The 20,590-nt window shown below is 43.3% G+C and overlaps 1 protein-coding gene across 2 annotated transcripts in view; it reads left to right on the forward strand.

Annotated features, from left to right (window-relative positions):
- The window catches only part of PRKCH (protein kinase C eta), a 249,476-nt gene that overhangs the window by 182,244 nt on the left and 46,642 nt on the right, over positions 1–20,590 (forward strand). For both annotated transcript variants that reach the window (XR_007128580.1, XM_047736289.1), the window contains exons 11-12: positions 15,642–15,780; positions 16,362–16,550. Coding sequence is in view for 1 of the 2 variants with exons in the window: in XM_047736289.1 (XP_047592245.1) it covers positions 15,642–15,780; positions 16,362–16,550 (328 nt within the window). In the remaining variant the exon portion in view is untranslated. The remainder of the gene's footprint in view (positions 1–15,641; positions 15,781–16,361; positions 16,551–20,590) is intronic.

Raw genomic sequence — 20,590 nt, forward strand, 5'->3', positions numbered from 1 at the left:
TTTTTTGTTTTTGTTTTTGTTTTTTTAACCATAAGTGAGCCTAGGTTCCCTGGCTCTGTGCATCTAAGGTCTTCAGGAAGCTCTCGGGAGGATTTCACACACTACATCCTATAAGTGGGCAGGTGATCATTTTACCCCCTTTTTAAAAAGGGTTCTGCAACAGAGAGGAGAGAAAAGACATTTCTGTGGCATCGGGGGGAAATCCAGGAGTGGAACCCAAGAAGCTGAGGTTCAGGAAATGTGTTCCCAGACTGCTTTCTCTGAAAAACACAGGCAACCAGCTGGTTTCCAGTGAAATTTTTGGTTTATCAACTTTCAAAAAGAAATGAGTTCCATACGATGGAAATCGTGTTCTTTGGTTTAGGCTTAAATGGAGCTTTTAAGTAGTTTCTATGTAATATTCCATCCTTTCCGGTTTTGGAGTTTTCCACTGAGCTGGAAAAAAAAAAAAATCAAATGAGCTTTTCAGCTTGATGAAGGACTTCGGGAATCTCATTATTCCTTCTCTTCCTAGACTGACCTTTTAATTTTATGCAAGATGTACCAGGGTGAATTGTCTTGTCTGGTTATAATACCGCTCTGTTGTAAGGATGCTTAATCACCAGGCACACACATTAGTCACCAGTTGCTGTACCCACAAGCCCAGCTTCCTTCTGTTAACTGGAGTACCAGCCTGAGCGCTGTAGAAGAATCAGTGCCCCTGGACAGGTGGCATCAAACATTCACAGCAGATACAAAAAGCAGCTTCTGTCCCTTCTTCCACATTTCCTCCGCTCCCTTTCTGTACAGGACACCAGCGAGGCACGGGAGGGAGATACACAGGCCAGAAGGATTTTACACGCAAGGAGTATTTGGGTAAAGGGAATGCAACCCCAGTTCAGGGTAAGAAACTTTGGGCTTGTTCAGTTCAGTCCACACTTAATTGCCCACTCAGCCCTGGGCCAGGCACCTTGTTCCGAGGTTAGCAGAAATAAGCATGAGGAGGTCCAGCAGGGAAGCCAACAATTACAGTCAGTGCCGTCAATGCTGTAATTAGAAGCATGCACCACATACCCCTGGAGCATGGAGGGGATACACCAAGCTTGTCCTAGGAAGGGATGTGGAACCCTCCCAAGACAGCAAGGCTTCAGCGAGAATGAAGTCATCTGCCCGGGAGAGAGGAAGGAAGAAAGGTGCAAGGCCAGGGGTGGTGGTAAACCAGTGGGTTCTTTTCCCTTTTTGCTCCCTTTAAGACTGGTATTTTTATAAAATGTAGTAAAAGTAAATCACCAGAAAAATAAAAATTTTAAAAGACATAAAGTAGATTCAACAGACATAAAAGTACTGTCCAATAGTTATAAAAGTTTCTAGGTCCTTAGTCTTTTTTTTTAATAGTTATTTTCAAAATATTTATTTATTTATTTATTTATTTATTTTATTTATTTTTTAGTTTCCAGAAAAATTTTTTTTATTTCTTTCCAACATAACAGTATTCATTGTTTTTGCACCACACCCAGTGCTCCATGCAATACATGCCCTCCATAATACCCACCACCTGGCACCCCAGCCTCCCATGCTTCAGACCCCTGATTATTTTTCAGAGTCCATAATCTCTCATGGTTCACCTCCCCTTCCAATTTCCCCCAACTCCCTTCTCTCCAACTCCCCTTGTCCTCCATGCTAAGCACTTAGTCTTAATTTTTCTTCTTACTTTATTGCTACTTACTTCATTTATTCATCATTCATTCATTCATTCATTTATTCATTCTTTTTCTACTTCATTGCAGGCCAGTAGTGGTTTATAGGTGAGTGCTAATCCAAGGGCACAGCAGGGTGTACCTGAGGGGAAAGAGGTCCGCAAGAGAGCAGGGGGATCTGAGCAGAGGAGAGTCCTGGGGGAGGAAATAGGGCTGCAGGGGCGGGCAGATGCCCCACCGTGGAGAGCTGTGGGTGCTAAAGTTAGTCAGGGCCTCTTAAAGGTACAAGCATTCAAGAACTGAATTTCAGAAAAACAGCTGACCTAGCACAAAGAAGCGGGGAGAGTAGGGGTGGTGAAACCAGTTAGGAGAGACCATGATCCAGGTGGGACACGATGGAGCTACATGGAGGCCGGGGCAGTGCAGTGGGGAGAGGGCGTCTGGTTCTGAAGACAGTCAGGAGGAGTGGTTGTCAGTGCTCGGTGACCGGGTAGAGAAGTGGGGGAGAGATGTCATCCAGTACTATCCCGTCATTTACAGATGAATAAACTGAGGCCCAGCCAGGTGACAGAGCTGAGTCTAGAAGTTCTGCTTTGGGCTCAGGACAAGTTTTCTTGCTCCTTGACTAACTGACCAGACAGAGTACCAGGTAATACCAGCATCCCAGTGTGTCTACTCTGAGTCCCCATGCTACCTCTGAAGGGAGGTAAGGGTACGTGTCCTTCAGAAGGTTCCAGGTAGGGGCACCTGGGTGGCTCAGTCAGTTAAGCGGCTGCCTTCGGCTCGGGTCATGATCCCAGGGTCCTGAGATTGAGCCCCACATCAGACTTCCTGCTCAGGGGGAGTCTTCTTCTCCCTCTCCCTCTGCCTGCTGTTCTGCCTACTTGTACTCCCTATCTCTCTATCAAATAAATAAATAAAATCTTTAAAAAAAAAGAAGGTTCCAGGTACACTGAGACACCAGCTTGCTCACGGACACCTCACACCCCTCCACCCCACTGCCCAGCTGCCCTCAGCCAGTCTACCTGACCTCCTGTGCTCTCTCCTCACGGTCCCTGCCTTCATGACTGAAGCTGCCCCAAGGTTCACTGTGTCCTGTAGTGGCTAGTTAAAGCCGTGTAAATCCTGTTTAGGCAGTTGGCAGAATTTTTAATATCCTTCTTTTATAGGAACAAAGGTCACTCTCACCTGTATGACAGATGTGAACAGGGAGTCACCAAGCAGGGCCAGTTTTCCTTTCTGGTATCTCCTGGTATCTCGCTTACTAGTCTGGAAGGATTAATGTCTGGAGTAGGATGGATTTGAGAGTGTGTTCGGAGCCACAGAGTTTCCTGGGGTGCTGACCTGGTCATCCTAAGTCGTCCCCGAGACAGGACTCCAGCTTCATGTTGGCTTCTGAAGTCCTGGATGGGTGCCAGGGGCCCAGCACAAACCAGAATCCACCCAGTTTCATGGTAGCTCTCCACATCCTCTTTAATCCAGCCTCACTGGGGTCTCAGAACCGAACCAATACCAGCAGGCAGAGAGGCGGCTTTCCATTCAGAGGAACAGTCATTCATGAGGGACCTACTGTGTGCAAGGCACTGTTTTAAACATAGGAAGGAATTCAAAATATAAGGATAGAAAAATGAAAACAGTGAGGCACCTGTCCTCATGGAGGTCACATTTTAGTTGGGAAAAGAAGAACCATAAAATTATAGTAACCTGAGGCAGGATTTTGGAATTCGAGCGCTCTGCCTGCCTGCTCCCTTTGAGTCCCCATAACCTTTGTTGGCTTCCTGTGGCAAAGGAAGCCAAACACCAGTGCAATGGCCTTAACAGAGATTCTTTTTTTTTTTTTTTAAGATTTTATTTATTTATTTGACAGACAGAGATCACAAGTAGGCAGAGAGGCAGGCACAGAGAGAGGGGGAGGCAGACTCCCCGCTGAGCAGAGAACCCGATGCGGTGCTTGATCCCAGGACTCTGGGATCGTGACCTGAACTGAAGGCAGAGGCTTTAACCCACTGAGCCACCTAGGCGCCCCTTAACAGAGATTCTTAATCGTGAACATAATACCTGGAACTGATTGCTCCTTTGTGAAAACACGTGATAAAAAAATATTACTAGGTTTGGCCCTGTCGAACAGATACCTTCATCCCTCACACCAATGTTTGTAACAGTGAAAAATGAAATAACTTCTCCCAAAAGTGGCCTCGCAGGATCTGGGTCTTATCACATCACTGAATGTACGAGGCCAGTGTCCGCTATTGGGTTCATGTCCTAAATAATTAGACAGGGAATGGGCAGAAAGCAAGGACTGGCTGCCCCGGTTGAGTTTTATTTGAGTTATGAGGAACCGATACCACGTCACTTGTTGGGAATTCTGTGTTTTATTTCTGGAGAATCACAGTTCCTCTCTCAGTTTATTCTGCTTAGAAGAATGGGTCATTTGTGCGTTTGACAGACTGGATGGAACTGGATGAACCTTAATTTGGACCAACCTTTTCTCATGGCACTGAGCCAGGCTGCTGAGAATTTACAGAGATCTTCATTCCTATATTTATTTTATTTTTTATTTGAGTATAATCAACATACAGTATTTTATTAATTTCAGTGTGCGATTCGATAATTCAGCAATTTTTTTCCATTTCTCAATGTTTATCAAGATAAGTATACTCCTAATCCCCTTTTATCAACTTCACCCATCCCTCCCACCTGCCACCTCTCATGCAGCCACTAGTTCACTCTCTGTAATTAAGAGTCTGGTTTTTGTTTGTCTCTTTTTCCCTTTGTTTGTTTTCTTATAATTCCTCAAAAATTGCAATATCATCCAGTCATTTCACTATTGGGTATTTACCCAAAGAAAAGGAAAACACGAAAACACTAATTGAAAAAGAAATGTGCACCCTATGTCTGATGCAGCATTATTTACAATTTCCAAGATGTGGAAGCAACCCAAGTGACCATCAGTAGGTGAATGCTTCATTCCTCTATCTTGATTCTTCAGTATTTGGTCTCAGCAAAGATGGGTGAAGTAGACAAAGATATGGTAGCTGGTGGAGTTTAACCAGTTCTTGAGACATTTTGCTCACCGCTAGTGCCAGGCCCCAGCAATGGATGAACATCCTACTTTGGCTCCTTGCTCTGTTACCCTCAGAGCAGTTTATTAGCCAGATTTGTCACTTTATGATATAGTAGACCTACCTGCCCCAAACTCAAAGACTGCCAGTGTTATTCAGTATTTTCAGAGTTTGTGTATACTCTCCATCTGTTTTGATTTTTATAAAAATCTTAAGGAATATGGGCCATGAATGTGTTACCTTTTTTGCCGATGAGGAAATAATAGTTAAGGTTTCTCTAGTACTTAATGCATTCAGGCACTGATCTAAATAATTCACATTAAATAACTCCATTCTCATGATACAGGAACCATTACCTGCCTTTCTTGAGGAGGAAACACATATGGAATGGTTAATTAACTTGCCCAAGATCACACAGGGCCAGGATTCCAACCCAAGCAGCCCAGTTCCAGAATCTGTACCCTTAACCCCACACGATACTGCCTTTTGGAATCAGAGGTTGGTTGAACAACCTCTCCAAGGTCATGTGGGGATTCGGGAAGGAAGCAGAATGAGGGAGGCAGATGGGAGCAATATTGTTTCATAAGAGCCCCGTTGAGAATTTGCCCTTGGTCTCTGTCTAGCCACGTGTGTGAGGACTCCATCCTTGGCTACTAGTCTGAATTTGCTGTGTCCCCAGAATTGGTCACTCTGGATTTGTTATCAGATAAGATCATCAGCATGGAGTCCAGGAAGTATAAAATATACCCCACTATTATTGGTATATGAAACTTATGCTTGCAAAAGATCTTTAAATGCCTCTGTAATATACATATGGACATAAAATGTTGCCACACAGGTCCCTTACAGAGTGAAATCCAGGGTTAGTGACTAAAGTCTAGCACCTTGTGACCTTAATATTTGTTGTTTTTTTAAAGATATTATTTATTTATTTGACAGACAGATCTCAAGTGGGTGGAGAGGCAGGCAGAGAGAGAGAGAGAGAAGAGGAAGCAGGCTCCCCACTGAGCAGAGAGCCCCATGCGGGGCTCGATCCAAGGACCCTGAGATCATGACCTGAGCCGAAGGCAGAGGTTTAACCCACTGAGCCATCCAGGTGCCCTGTGACCTTAATGTTTTAACAAAGATGGGCGCCTGGGTGGCTCAGTGGGTTAAGCCTCTGCCTTCGGCTCAGGTCATGATCTCAGGGTCCTGGGATCGAGTCCCACATCGGGCTCTCTGCTCAGCAAGAAGCCTGCTTCCCTCTCTCTCTCTCTCTCTCTGCCTGCCTCTCCATCTACTTGTGATCTCTCTCTGTCAAATAAATAAATAAAATCTTTAAAAAAAAAAAAAAAGCATCTGAGGTGCTGAAAAATTGACCAAACTGAAGTAACCATTATTTATTGGGTCAAGGTTAGTCCAGCATTTAGGCAACAGGAATGTTAGTCTCTCAAAAGGTCTCTTCATCAGTAACTTTTGCTTAGAGGTTTGGTGATAACTTTCGAAGCTAATTAAGACACAGGCTAAAAAATAATTTTCTCCCTAATTCATGAATTGTTTACTTTTAAGATCTTAGGAAGTTATAATGGCTTTTACTTACGCATCTTAGAGATTACTTTTATTAAGAATACTACTACATAAAATAGTCTTTGGAAATAGTCTTTGGATGATGTCTCCACATTTACTCAAATGGATTGCTCAGCAAAATGGATGTTTTGGGAAACCTGGTTGTAAGACTAAGTGCTAGGGATAGAAGGGGTAGGTGCTCAGGAAGTAGCAGTGAGTTCTTCCACAGAGAGTTTCTTAGAGGTGAATTCGGTGTCTTCTGCACGTTTTGCTGTGTTATGCCCAGCATTAGGACGAGATCAGTAAATCCCTGTAAAGGGACTCAGATGTGTGTTGCTGTCATATGTCCAGCCTGTGATCAGTACTCTCGAAATGACCCCAGAAATATTCCAGGCCTACCCTTGGAGACTGTGATAACGTTGGAGAAAACAAGGCTTAATGCAAAACACAATTAGAGAACACAGCAATACCAACTATAACCCAGAACTAAAAATGTGAGGTTCTGAAAAGAAAAAGGTAATAAATAACAACAACAACAACAACAAAAATAACAAATAAAATATGAGGTTCTTATTTGATTCCAAGGACCTAGGAGTGGTCCTGAAACCATAGGTATCCTCTTGGGTTTTACAGACTACCGTTCAAATAGCTCAGGTTTACTCTCTGACGGAGAGGGCAGGTAATCAAATGAGACCGGCTGATGTGGGTTAAGTTCTGGTTCAAGTCAGAAGTCAGTCTCCCCTCCCCTTTGATACTGTGCAAGGCATTACTAAGATTGGCAAATGTTAGTGTTTGGCCGGTTGCCAAAAACAGCCTATCTTTTCCTGAACTTGGTGCTATAAACTGCTCTCCTTCCTGTTGTAAAGGGCTCCTTATCACCCCACCTCCCCCCCACCGCCCCCCCAGCAGTGTCCCCATCCCCTCTCAAGACACTACTATTTCTTCTCGACAGAACCCCTTCAGGGGACCAACCTCGCTGCTGACAGTACCCCTGAGTCAGAAGAACCCTGGGTTTCCTTGGAGGGCACCAGCCACAGCTCAACAGGCTAAAAAGTCTCACTGGCCCTTCACTTGTTAGTCTGTGTATTTGCATTGATGCCTCAGTTGTCTGGCTAATCTTTCTGAGGAGGACAGCCACGACATTTTATCCCCTTAATAACAGTAATAATGGGGACAACAATGGCTAACATTTATTTACCTAGCGCTGTGTGCCCTCTAAGGTTTACCAGAGTATCATTTTGTGGGCCCGTCTGTTGGGGTTGATGCCGTGTGTGCTCCATAAACCTAGAAGGTTCCATCCGCCCCTGCCCATCCCCACGCCACAGCTGTCCCAGTCATCATTAAAATGACAGGGGTTAAGATTACTCCCCACTGGAAATCATTCCTTCCTTTATCTTCCTGAACACGCCCTCCCAGCAGGGAACTCTGCCACACCTATCCTGTCCCTAGCTTGCAGCCTCTCAGAATCCTGTGACTCTCTGATCCATTTCTCTGCTGGATATGTATGGCTGAGAAGCAAAGCTGCCCTGGCAAGTGGTTTTCCATGGGTCAGCTGCACCCAGCTCTCTGCACCGGGGAAGCCTGAGGAGTTCAGCGGAATTCAGCGTGTTGACCGCCTTATCCTTACTTATAAGGATAGAAAAGAAAGAACTCTTGGCAAAGTGTATCCTTTGCTCTGGCATCCTTTCTGTGTTGTCAGAGAGAGGCCCAATGTTCAAGAGACCCCTCACCACCAAGGATCGGTTATCTCCTTGGTGTCTTTACGCGGAACGCAGCTGTGGATCACGTAGGAAGCCTTTTGGCAGGGAGAGTCGGTCAGAGAGGTTTTCTTGGCAAGTATAAAAGAAAAGTACTGTAGGGAGCTACTAAATAAATTTGTGCCACTTCAGCTAGGGAATTTCATCCCTCCTGGGAGTAGAGGTGTGGAGCTTGGAGTGAAAAACTTTAGAGAGGAGGCTCGCAGCTTGACGGCTCATTTATTTGGTGGTCCCTAAGGGGACATATGATTGGCACACTGTGGACATTCATCATGGCCTCCTACATTTGTCCAGAGAGGCAAGGAGTGTTTTCTTGTACATTTTTTTCCTCCAACCGTAGGACAAGGCAAGGGGAAATCTCTCGGTCCCTTTGCTCAAGTTAAATTGGTCCTGTGTGTACACAGCGGTGACGGTGGAAACACGCTTCCTACGTATTGAGGGCATCCACCGCCAGACCTGGATGGAAACCGACACCTGGCCTGCGGGGGATTGGTTTGCGAGTCCCTGGCCCTGTTTTAAAGGGAGTGTAATAGCTGGACTTGTACAGGGTCATTTTTATAATCATTTCCCAACTGAAGTAGCTGTTGGGAGAACTATGAAAGGATAGGGGGAGCCTCAGAGGAGAGGTGGTGATACTTTAAGAGTTGGAAAATGTCTTGTGAACTTTATTCATTAGAAAATGAGTCATTTTGGGGCACCTGGGTGGCTCAGTGGGTTAAATCCTCTGCTTTGGGCTCAGGTCATGATCCCAGAGTCCTGGGATCGAGCCCCGCATCGGGCTCTCTCAGCAAGGAGCCTGCTTCCTCTCACTCTCTGCCTGCTTCTCTGCCTACTTGTGATCTCTGTCTCTCAAATAAATAAATAAAATCTTAAAAAAAAAAAAAAAAGAAAATGAGTCATTTTACATGTTTCACATATTTGTTCCTAATTTGTTCCGATGGATCAGCCCCATAGAACCAGATAAAATGACACTTCGTGAAGATAAATGGCAAGGGGACTTAATTTAATAATTAGGAATGTTGCCTTTTTTTTTTTATTAAGCAGGGGCCTCATTTTCATGCTTAAGTTGGTTAAGAATACAGGGACACATCATGGGGCAGTCGAAACATCAATGTCATCCACAATTATGTATTTGATAGACACTTGAGCTATTCACTTCAGGAGTGAATAATGAGCTTGTGGCAACAGGTTTGGAATTCTGAGCCCACAAATGTTCAGGTTCTGTAACCAACTAAGTTGATTTTTTTTTCAACATCCCCTTGTAGCCTGCATTGCAAAAAGAAATCCTTTCCATCTCTACCAGTGGATTATAGCCCCTACACATCTTCCTTGGGAATTATGGCCATAAATGGTACAGAAACCGAAGAAAAGAATTAAAACCAAGACATGTAAACATATATTTTAATGACTTCTTCCAGCTTATCAAAATAATATGTAATTCCCTTAAGAAATTTAGAAAACACAGAGCAAAGAAAAGCTATCTATAAACCTATCACCCAGAAATAGACTTATTAACCTTCCTTCTTACTATTCCATCTTTCTTTTTCTTTCTTCTTTCTACTCTCCCATTTTGCTTTCTTCCCTCTACCTTTCTAACAACCATAATTAAGAGAATATTGAAAAATTATTTGTATCCTGCTTTTCCACTTAAAATTTTATCAGCCTGTAAATAAGTCATGAAGTCCAGCAGCCATAAAGGAAAAATGAAAAGATTTGACTGTATAAAAATATGAAAGTTGCCATAAATAAAAACAAATTGTGTAATAATATTTGCAATCTATATAACAAATCACTACTATCCATGATATGTAATGAGCCTCTAAAAATAATCAGAAAGATAACTCAAATTTTAAAATGGGTAAAACATGTGAACAGGCAACAGGCAGAAGAAATACAAATGGTCATTAAACATTTTTATAAAAGCTATTTCTCATTAATAATCAAGAAATGAAAAAAAAAAAGAAATGAAATTAAAACAATGAGATCATTTTCCCTAGCAAATTGGCAAGGACTTAAGGATGATGTTTGATTTGAATAAGGAAGCCAAATGGATGTTCTTGTACACTATTGGTGGGAGTATAAATTGATGCAAACTTTCTCAGCAATTGCTCAACATCTTTTTAGATTATAAACATTTATATCCTTTGACACAGCATTTCTACTTCTAAAAACCTATCCATAGTAAACCTTCCTACAGATATGCAAATAATGTTTGTTACTTTCTGGTTTGATGTTGTAAAAAATTAAAAGCCATCTAAATGTTCATGGAGAGGGGACTAGTTAAATTATGATACACTTTTCAAATGGAATCTTAGATAACCATTACAGAAAATATGACAGATCTACAGGATATAGAAATATGTCCAAAATATTTATTAGGTAAGAAAAGCAAGTTACTTCATAATACATTTTAGTAGAGTATTAAGAAGAAAAGATTTGAAGACTGTGAGACTGTCATCGTTTTCCCTGTGATTTTTTTTTTCAGGAATGACTGAATTTTATGTAATGAAAATATTACTCCTATAATCACAAAAGAAATAATTTTCAAAAGATAAAATTTCTGTCATTAGAAATGTCTTTACATTTTTAGTCTTTTATAAAGGACTTTTTTTTTAGCAGCTTCCATAAAATTTTGTCATGGTATACCATATTTGTTTAGCCACTCCCCTAGTAATACATAATTTGGCTTATTTCCAAGTTTTTGCTATTACAAAAGATGTGGCAATGAACCCTTTTGTAAACTAGAATACTGAAGTTCATACTTACAAAGGCATCACATCACTTAGCTGGGGTTGAGGGTCAAACCTAGGAAGAATCCATTAGATGATTTTGAATGTAAAGGGTTAATGTTTTCTAACCCTTTAAGCCTTGGCAGGACAAGGGATGGCCCACTTGGAGGCAGAAGAGTTGGGTCCTCGGGAAGCTTACTTTCCCAGGCACTCATACAGTATACCTGGTATTTGTGGACCCAGTGTAAAAAAGACCAGAGATCTTATCCTTAGGATACCCTTCTCATTCCATTCCCTCTCCCCAGGTGAACTTATCCACACTCTGCTAATGACTCTCAAATTTATATCTCCAGCCCAGCTTTTCCTCTGACTTCTAGCCATGTATATTCAGCTGCCTTTAAATGTCTCCACTTGGATGTCTAAAAAATAGCTCAATATGTCCAAAACAAATTCTGTGAGCCAGAACATGCCCAGAACATGCTCACGCCTTCTTCCCTTTTACTGTCTCTATCCTTCCATTACTACCTCCCTTTACTTTTACCCCCTAATCATTCTGGGACCATCTAGTTCTCTCTGCCTTACTGCCCTACCCTGCTCCAGGACACCATCATTGTTTTTCTGAACACTTCAGTGGCTTTCCAGCTAGTTTCCTCAAGTTCTCTCAACCCCTCCTAACCTGTCGTCCACGTCGTAGCTGGAGGTTCATTGTAAAATCACAAGTTAATGCTATCCATCTCCTGTGTAAAACTTTCTTGATGGTTTCTCTTTCTTCTTAGGCCAAAAACTGGATGCATGACCTGACCTGAAGTTAAGACTAGGATGCTTAACTGACTGAGCCACCCAGGCACCCCTCAACATTCTTTTACCAATTTAACACAATCAGTCTTGCCTTGAAATTGCAAGTTTATATAAACCCAGACATTCAAAATACAAGCTAGCCCTAAATGGTTTTGTTGTGAAATTGTGATTATAATATTAAATTCATTCTTTTCATCTATTTCTTCACCCTTACCCACCCACCGGCCTCTCCTCCTCAGGAGAGAGCAGTGAATTATCTTCTGAATATTTGACCATTAGAGACACATTTGGTGTGCACATTACTACTCCCATACATTCAAAGTTTGGGTAAAATCCATTGAATTCCCTCTCCATGCACAAACTAAAAACCAAAGCAAAAAAAAATTTTTTTTGGTAAAATTTTGATCATGCATTTTATAATGATGTGCACACAAATGTCCCTTTGTCATAATTCAGTCTTGGGATGCTTACTGATTCTCAGGTAGTTCTTATTCCAATTAGCCTGTATATAAGAGAGTGTATTTGCCTGCTCTAGGGGGTGATGACCCCATGCTTTGGAGGCAGATGAGCAGAACTGAGTTTGAATCCTGGATTTACTCTTGGGTAACTAAATGATGTTGCTGTAGATCCTAGCTCAGAGGGTTGCTATGAGGATAAAATAATATGGTTAAAGCACTTACCACCTGGTGAGCATTCAGTGTATGGTAGCTACTATTATACTGTTGTTCTTACCAACAGAATCTTTCTTCAGGTTCCTGGACACATGCACACACCTACCCAAACAAGCACACAAAAAGCAATATACTTGTAATAGTATATTGACTGTATGTTTTATAATAAGCAATATCAAAGTTATATTTTATTGAAGAATTATTGTCTCTTAGATTCAGGTATTAAAGTATTTATAGATGGGATGATTTTATGTCTTCAGTTTGCTTCAAAACTTGAAGAAAGATGGATGAGATCAGGAGTAAAGGTATACACAAACAAAATTGGGCATGCAACTCATCACGGGAGTTGTTCTATTTTCTGCACGTTTGTGTAGATTTGAAATTTTCCATGATAAATTTTCAAATCCACTAAAAATAGTTACTGAGTAGTCTCTTAGAGTCATTCTCATTCAAGGAGCCAGCTCTCATCTCACCTTCCTTTATTTCTTTTGGAAGAGTCACTGATTCCAGTGATCTAAGCAGAAAGACTCATGTCATTCTGTTTTATGACTCTCGGAATAGTTCACAGTGGAAACACAATAAATAGAATTTCTGAATTTCCTTTGTCCTCAACTACTTGGGATGCTTCTGTGAAACCACTGTGGGCATTTTAACCCTGATTACCCGGCAACAACAATGTGTAAAATAACTCTACCCTTCTCTGCTTGTATGACAGAAGTTAGAGCTATGAAATACTGGTGTTCAATCCGCTAATGAATGATGAGCCCATAATTGTGTATTTGGCATTTTGGGATCTGAGCCTCTGCCCTGTATGAACTTGTGATCTTCATTGTGTAGCCTTGTTAAGTTTGGCTGTTGAGTTACATGCTGGCATTGGAGGTGGAGGAACTACTCCAAAGCCAAAAACTGACCTCTCCCTATTTCAAAGTCATAGTCATGGGTGATTTTTGCTTTTTTTTTTTAAAGTAAAAATGATTACCCTTAGAAAGGAAGCTGACTGTGGCCATGAATGGATCTTTAACCTTTGGATCTATTTGACTAACCCGGTCACTATTTTACTCTTTTATCTGGCTGCAAGCAAAGTATTATGATTGGGTCCATAATTGCCTTTCCGAAAATAGTTTCCCTTCTCCAGCTTCACCAAAGTGAAGAATTTGAGCTTATATTTCAGGATTCTTCTTTTCCCTCTGGAATCCATCTCTAAGGGGTAAATTACATCCCTTTGTCTAAGTTTAATTACTTTGGGACAAGGATCCCAGTGGGGTTTATGAAGCTTCCTTTCTTCCCCTAAAAATAAGACAGGCTCTGAGTTGGCTAGGACAGCTCACTGTCGTCTGTATGAAATGCTTCTGTTTATCTCTTTGGTCAGCACCTTCTGCCAGGCCCAAGCTAGAGTGAAGGGGGAGGAAGGCTTTAGCCCCAGCAAGGGGAAAGACAGGTACACAGAGCCTTCTGGAACACAGTGCCTGCCAGGTGCACCGTCATAGAGGCATGAACTGAGTTCTCCAAGGACAATGTTGACTATCCCGGGATATCAGGACAGAATTTAAAGAGAAGGTGTGAGACATTTGGACAAAGGGCAGAACTCGTAGCCTGGGATTATAATATGCTCTTAATTGAGGCCCCTTGGGAGCCCGGTGTGGAAGTTTTGTCTGTCAGATAGCACCTGGTATGAAACCAGCAACGGCATTTCCCTTGGGCCTCACACAGTTCTGAAGAATGCCAAAAATGAGTCTGAAATGGCAGGACTGAAGTGTATAACCTCCCTCCGTGGCCTCAGGCTTCCTGTAGTGGGGATGCGTCGCGCCCCCTGCATGCTCGAGTCTGTCTTCCAGGCCGTAAGGCTGGGTTCCCGGACTTCTCTGTGCAGAGGGCATGGTGCTGGGTGGCTTACAGCGCTGATTGCAGGCACTCGTCTCTCCCGGAACAATTCCTGCTACCCATGACAGCAACTGAGTAATATTCAATTAAACCTCGAACTTGGGATGTTAGTCACAAACTCCCTTGAGCAATCACAGGTCAGTTCTTGAGACCGTTGTAGGTTTCTGTTAGCACTTGTTTTCTGTTACCAAAGAAAATCCTTTACGAGCTCTCAGCAGGCTAACAGCTTCAGGAGAATTCAGAGACCCAATAACCTTGTTGGGCAACGTGGGGGAGCAGGCTCTGGGCGCAGGTCCACATGGGCCTGGCTGGCGGGGCTAGAACATGGTGCTGACAGAGGCCACCCGCGGGCTCACTCCGATCCCCCACAGGCTTGCTCGCTCCTGGGGCGGCAGACTGTAATCTCTAACCTTGACCACCTCTGATGTGCGCTGTCTGTCCCTGAGGATCCAGACAGGCAGACGCTAATAGGGCCTAGGGTCTGTGACCATTCCTGAAAGAACAGCTGAGAAAGACCACGCTCCTGGCCGTGGCCTCCCTCCCGTGTACAGGCTCCCAGTCATCCCACCCGCCGCCCTGCGTCTCACAAGTCCTCCCTCCCATGGGGTACATACATCTAGCTTCAGCTGTGTGGGGACTGTGGTGGAAGGAAACTTTCCACGGATCACAGCCCACTGAAAACATTTGCTTGTTAGAAAGTGGGATTTTGTATGGAGGTGGGGAACGAGGCCGGGTTTGGTTTAGGGTGGAAAAAGCTTGCTTTTCTGCAGTGGGCGCACAGAGACCCAGCACACCTCTGCTTACACTGCTTACTCCTGGGGAGACTGCTGCCAGGAGCGCCCAAGCAGAGAGGAGGACTGCTCTGCGTCCCCACTGACGTGTGCCTGGAAAACTCCTCTGCTTTTATCTCACTTATCGGGGATTCCTAGAAAACAGGACTCTGTTTTCATTCCTGGGTGTCTCTGGTGACCGCTCTCTGTAAGACCTGTGTGGTCAGGCTGTATCAACTCGTCAGCTCCCAGGGCATAGCTTGGAAACTGGTCCTGCCAGCTTGGTCATCCCCTCCCTTCTCGGAGCTGAAATGTGATTCCGGGCTGGACAGACACCAGTCTTTCCCTCAGGCCAAGCAGGCCAGCAGAACTTGATTCCCAGAGCAGGGGTAGGAACACAGAGCCATGGGTGCCCCACCACAGCCCACCAGGGGGTGGGGGGAGGAGGGGTGAGGCTCCAGAAGGATGGTCCTGTAGCGACCATGAAGACCCCCCTGCCATGAGGGGGAACCATCACGCCTCTCGGTTGTTAGACGTGGTGACCTATTCACATGGGACCATCGTCTAGGAACCATGAGGCAAATTTTGAGAGTTGACCCAAAGCTTTTTTCAAGATAACCCAGAGAAGTTTGTTTCCTTTGAGGTGCATGCCGGAAGCTTGCTTGGTGTGGTCTCATCACTCACCCCGCAAGCCAGTCCATTGGGGTGTGGGGCCTGGCCATCCTACATATGCTGCTCACTCTTTCTTTCAGAGATCTCAAACTGGACAATGTGCTGTTGGACTATGAGGGCCACTGTAAGCTGGCGGACTTCGGAATGTGCAAAGAGGGCATCTGTAATGGAGTCACCACGGCGACCTTCTGTGGCACGCCGGACTATATTGCTCCAGAGGTGAGCGCAGCTTGGGGAATCCCGAGCATCAATGCCACGGACTGCCTCTGTGCACTGAGCTCTGTGGGTGCGCTGAAAGCGGACACCTGATGCCTCACGGGGTGAAGGGTGCCTGAAAATGTCCTTGGTTCCTACAAATAACGATTTGAGTTCAACATTTTGTGTAAACCTTGCAGAGGCTTTAGGCCTTCACCCTGAATGAGGACAGGGTGTGCTTTACTCACAGAGCTTTATTTTTCTCGTTGTCCCTGCTTGGTGCTTTGATCCCAGCCCCACTTAGTGAAGTAAAGACAAGTCCCTCAGTCTTCCCCATGCGAGTGAGCGAGCCCAATGTCCTCGTCCCTCTACAGGGACACTGTGCCCAAACTCTCTCTGCTTTGGATCTGTACCGGCCTTTACCTTGGCTGAAACAGGCCACAGATGTTTGATGACCTGGGTGGAAAGTCCTCTGAGTTGAACCACAGAGTAAAGAGATCACTCTCTAGAGATGAACTGGAGCCTATTTCCCAATCCATTGTTTTCCCTAGTCATTCAGGACACATGCGTTCATCAGATGTTCTGCCATTGCCCCCTCTGCCCAGATCCTCCAGGAAATGCTCTACGGACCCGCGGTAGATTGGTGGGCGATGGGCGTGTTGCTCTACGAGATGCTCTGTGGTCACGCACCCTTTGAGGCGGAGAACGAAGATGACCTCTTTGAGGCCATCCTGAATGATGAAGTGGTCTACCCTACATGGCTCCATGAAGATGCCACAGGGATCCTGAAATCTGTAAGTGTGCCTGACCCAGCCAGTTCTGGCCTACGGCAAACCAGCTGGCTGTGCGTGCTTCTTTGGGTCCTTCCAGCACCTTGCACTGGTGAGCAACCAGTGCTAACTGCAAGATATGTTTTAATCTGCAGAAGAAAAGAACCAGAGTGTCGTCTTCTGTGGTGCAATAGTTCTTTCTGGGCCAGCTGCGAGCCACTGATAATGTTGTTTGCTGAATATCTAGTGTTTTTAGCTTGTGGCTGAAGCGTAGGTGAAGTGGTGCACCCCCTTTACACGGTCAGGACACGCCAGGGGGTTGGGTCAGGTGAATGTCATTCCTGCTTTGTTTGGGTATTGACTGTGTTTCCGGGCTGAAGGGGTCTTTCCCTTAGTGCTGGGCGAGGCCAGGAGAGGTTTTCCTGACTTCTGCAGATCTCTTCTGGGTCCATATTATTATTTTTTTTCAAGATTTTATTTGTTTATTTGACAGGGATAACAAGTAGGCAGAGAGGCAGACAGAGAGAGGAGGAAGCAGGCTCCTTGCTGAGCAGAGAGCTGGATATAGGGCTTGATCCCAGGGCCCTGGGATCATGACCTGAGCCAAACGCAGGCTTTAACCCACTGAGACACCCAGGCGCCCCATGAGTCCATATTATTCTAATGAATAATAAATGAGGTGCCAGGCCCAGGAGTCAGGTGCAGTGAGGTTAATGTATCATAAAAAGTCTTTTTTGCGTGCATGTACTGTGCTGGAAGCCTTATTTTGAAGAGAGGAGGAAACATGGATTTGATGCTTTTATGTTGAAAATGAAAGAGCACATGTGATCTCTGTCATTCCTATAACCACATTAGTTGGATTCACAAATCATGTATTATCACATACAAGATGCATAGAGGAATAAAGATGATAAAAGGGCAATTCATCAAATAAGGAAAGACCAGAATAATCCATTCTCTGTCAGATAGTTTCTAGGGGATAAGAATTACTTTCCTCAAGTTTTATCCTTTTCAGTGATTTGAGACCAAAAACTAAATTTGGGAAATATTGGCTATCTTGTTGGAGATTTATCTCTCTTTAGAAATCTTCAGTCATAATCAGTGCCATTTCAAGAACATTTTGTATGCAGGTCACCATGTACTGGGGCTAAAGGCATGATTGTCCCTGAGAGTTCTCCCTATCACTACAAGTGAGATAATCATAGAAATCCTTCTCGGGCAAATATTGCCAAAGTGAATTGTAATTGGTAACTTGATTCTCAAGACTACGTGCCAGAACTCTCCTGATATTGAGGAAACACTAATCTCTTATAGAAACAAAAGTGAAGTCACTTTGGATTCTACCAAATGTCTCCTACCTAGCCTGTTTTCGCAAGAACAAGTGATTTGTATCATTGGTAGAAGTTTTCGACTCAGGAAACAAAGACTGTGTGGCTTTTATAATTTCATCAATAAAAGACAAAGGAGGGCTTGTCTCTGTGGATTCGTGCCCTGAAACGTCTGAACTTCTGGAAGGGAACTGTACTCACCTAGGTTGGCCCCAGCCAACTCTGATGACCTAAGTTACTTTAACACAACCTAATCATGCTACAGGATCAGGCTTATGCTGCATTGTTACTTCTCCGGTACAGTGGTCCATAATCTGGCTCTTCAGGTGAGCTAACCCCCTGTGGCTGACAACTGCCACCGTCATTACTGTTTTTGTTTTTCATTGTTTTTCATGGCGTACGTGTTCAATTCAATTACTGTAGCTCATGTAGCATTTTTAATTTTTACAAGAAAGACCTCAGAGTTTATAATTCAAATGAAAATACTAGTTCAAACTATAAAGAAATGTCCATCGTTGGCTTGGTATATAAATGTCATTATGCTAAGTATCATGAAGGGTAGGAAATAAGTCAGTCTATGCCTCAAGAAATGTTAATGTTCTCTATGTAGGGTTAACAATGCAGGTCATTTCTCTGATAAATATCTCCTACCTTTTGTCAGAATATGGTGGAAATCTTGAGGTCACCTTATCATTTGAGTTAGCCATCACTCACATGTCCTTCTCTTAATTTTTTTATTCAAAATTTTAGAAGTCCTGAACTTTATTCTAGTATTTCAGAATCCTCTTGAGAGAGTTTTTCCCAACTAAATCTGGGACCTCGATCTTACTCTCCCTCACCCAGTCCCTATAAAACCTAGAATTAGTACTCAGCAAGATTAAGAACCACATGGAACTATTAAGATGGTTTCTTCTTAACCAGATAAGTCCAATTACTTGATACTATATCTTTGATTGATAGATATATTGTTTTGTAACTAGAATATTTGTTATCCAATAATATCCTCCCTCCACAATCTTTGCTCTAAGAGAAAACAGAGCCTCTGGTGCCCAAAGAGAGTCTAATCTTCATTGGAGACAGAGTTCCCTCTCCTTGCAGATTTGCTCTGGGGAACCTGTGAACCTCTTCACTTCCTTTTATTTTTCTTTCAGACACCGGTTGCTCAACTGGGTAGAGACAGCACCTGATTTGTGATATGTCATTGACCTTGCAGTGATTTTCCTAAGTGGCATTCTGTGTTCTTGGTGGGGTGTCTCCCTGTAGGAAGAAGCGTGGGCTTCACTTGGTGACAGGCTTACCTCCCAGCTCCATTCTATTTTGGCTCAGTGACCTGGGTAAGCTACCACACCTCTCTGAATCTCAGTGTCTTTGCTTACAAAATCAAGGTAATAAAATCCACGTCATAAGATTATTATCCAGAACACTATAAGGATCCTGTTTCTTCTTCCTTCAAGGAGTGTCCCTTAAAAGTGATTTTCTGAAAAACACTTGAAAAGGTATCAGATAAAATTACTAAAAAGCATTCACCCAGAGGATTTCTGGGACAGTTTTGTACATTTCAGCCTCTATGCCTAAAAATAAAAAGCCTAAATGCCATAGCAGAGGAAATTCAGCTATTCTTTGCAGAGGGCTGAGACATTTAAATGGAAGTGTGATCAAGGAAAAAGAAAGAAAACCGTTAAGAACACTCAGGACTGGAGGAGAAACACTGAGGGGGAAAGGCTTCATCCAGGTTTGGTGGTGAAGAACCTGTCCCCATGGGCAAATCTTGGCTCTTTGCTCTCTGGCTGTGTTCCCCTGGGCACATAGTGTAATTCTGTGATGCCTCCGTTTCCTTATCTGTGCAAGTGGGGCATGAGCTAGTGTGTGGGGAATATTTGGAACAGTGTTCAGCAGAGGAGATGCTCAGGAGGTGGCCACTACCGTCATCAGTGGCAGCTGGGTCTATGAAAAGATTTTTAGATTTTTTGCCCTTTTCTTTGAAAAATGCTTACTTTGTTTATTATGAAGAAGGTTTAAGGTATCAAGTCATGCTTATAAACCATTCGGACTGCTTTCTGGCTTTAATTGCTACTTGATTTAATTAGAACAATATAGTTTTTTATTGCTAGAAGAAACTTTAGAGATTGTCCATTCTAATCCCCTCATTTTATAGATATGGAAACTGAGGCCCAGAGAAATTATGACTCACCAAAGGCCATTCAGCACCTTAAACAAGTAAATTAGAACCCTTGTGCAGTTTTCATGGGAAGGTAAGATGGTGCAGCCACTGTGGAAAACAAGATGGCAGGCAGTTTCTCAAAACATTAAACATAAAATTACCACACGGCCTATAAATTCTACTTCTGGATGTATTGCCAGAAGAATTGAAAGCAGGGACTTGAACAGATACTTGTACACCAATCTTCATGGCAGCATTATTCACAATATCTGAAAGGTGGCAACAGTCCAAGTGTTCATCGAGAGATGAATGGATAAACAAAATGTGGTATATGCATACAGTAGACGATCATTCGCCCTTAAAAAGGAAGGAAATTTTGAGGCATGTTACAACACAATGAACTTTTAAGGCATGCCTAATGAAAAGAGCCAAACCCCAAAGGACAAATGTATGATTCCACTTTTATGAAGTATTAAGAATGGCCTAGAAAGTCACACTTATAGAGACAAAAAGCAAAATGGTGTTTGCTTTTTGGCTTTTGACTAGGGGAGGGGGTGTAGGGAATTAGTGTTTAA

This window comes from Lutra lutra, chromosome 7 (genome assembly GCF_902655055.1).
Source record: "Lutra lutra chromosome 7, mLutLut1.2, whole genome shotgun sequence".
NCBI lineage: Eukaryota > Metazoa > Chordata > Mammalia > Carnivora > Mustelidae > Lutra > Lutra lutra.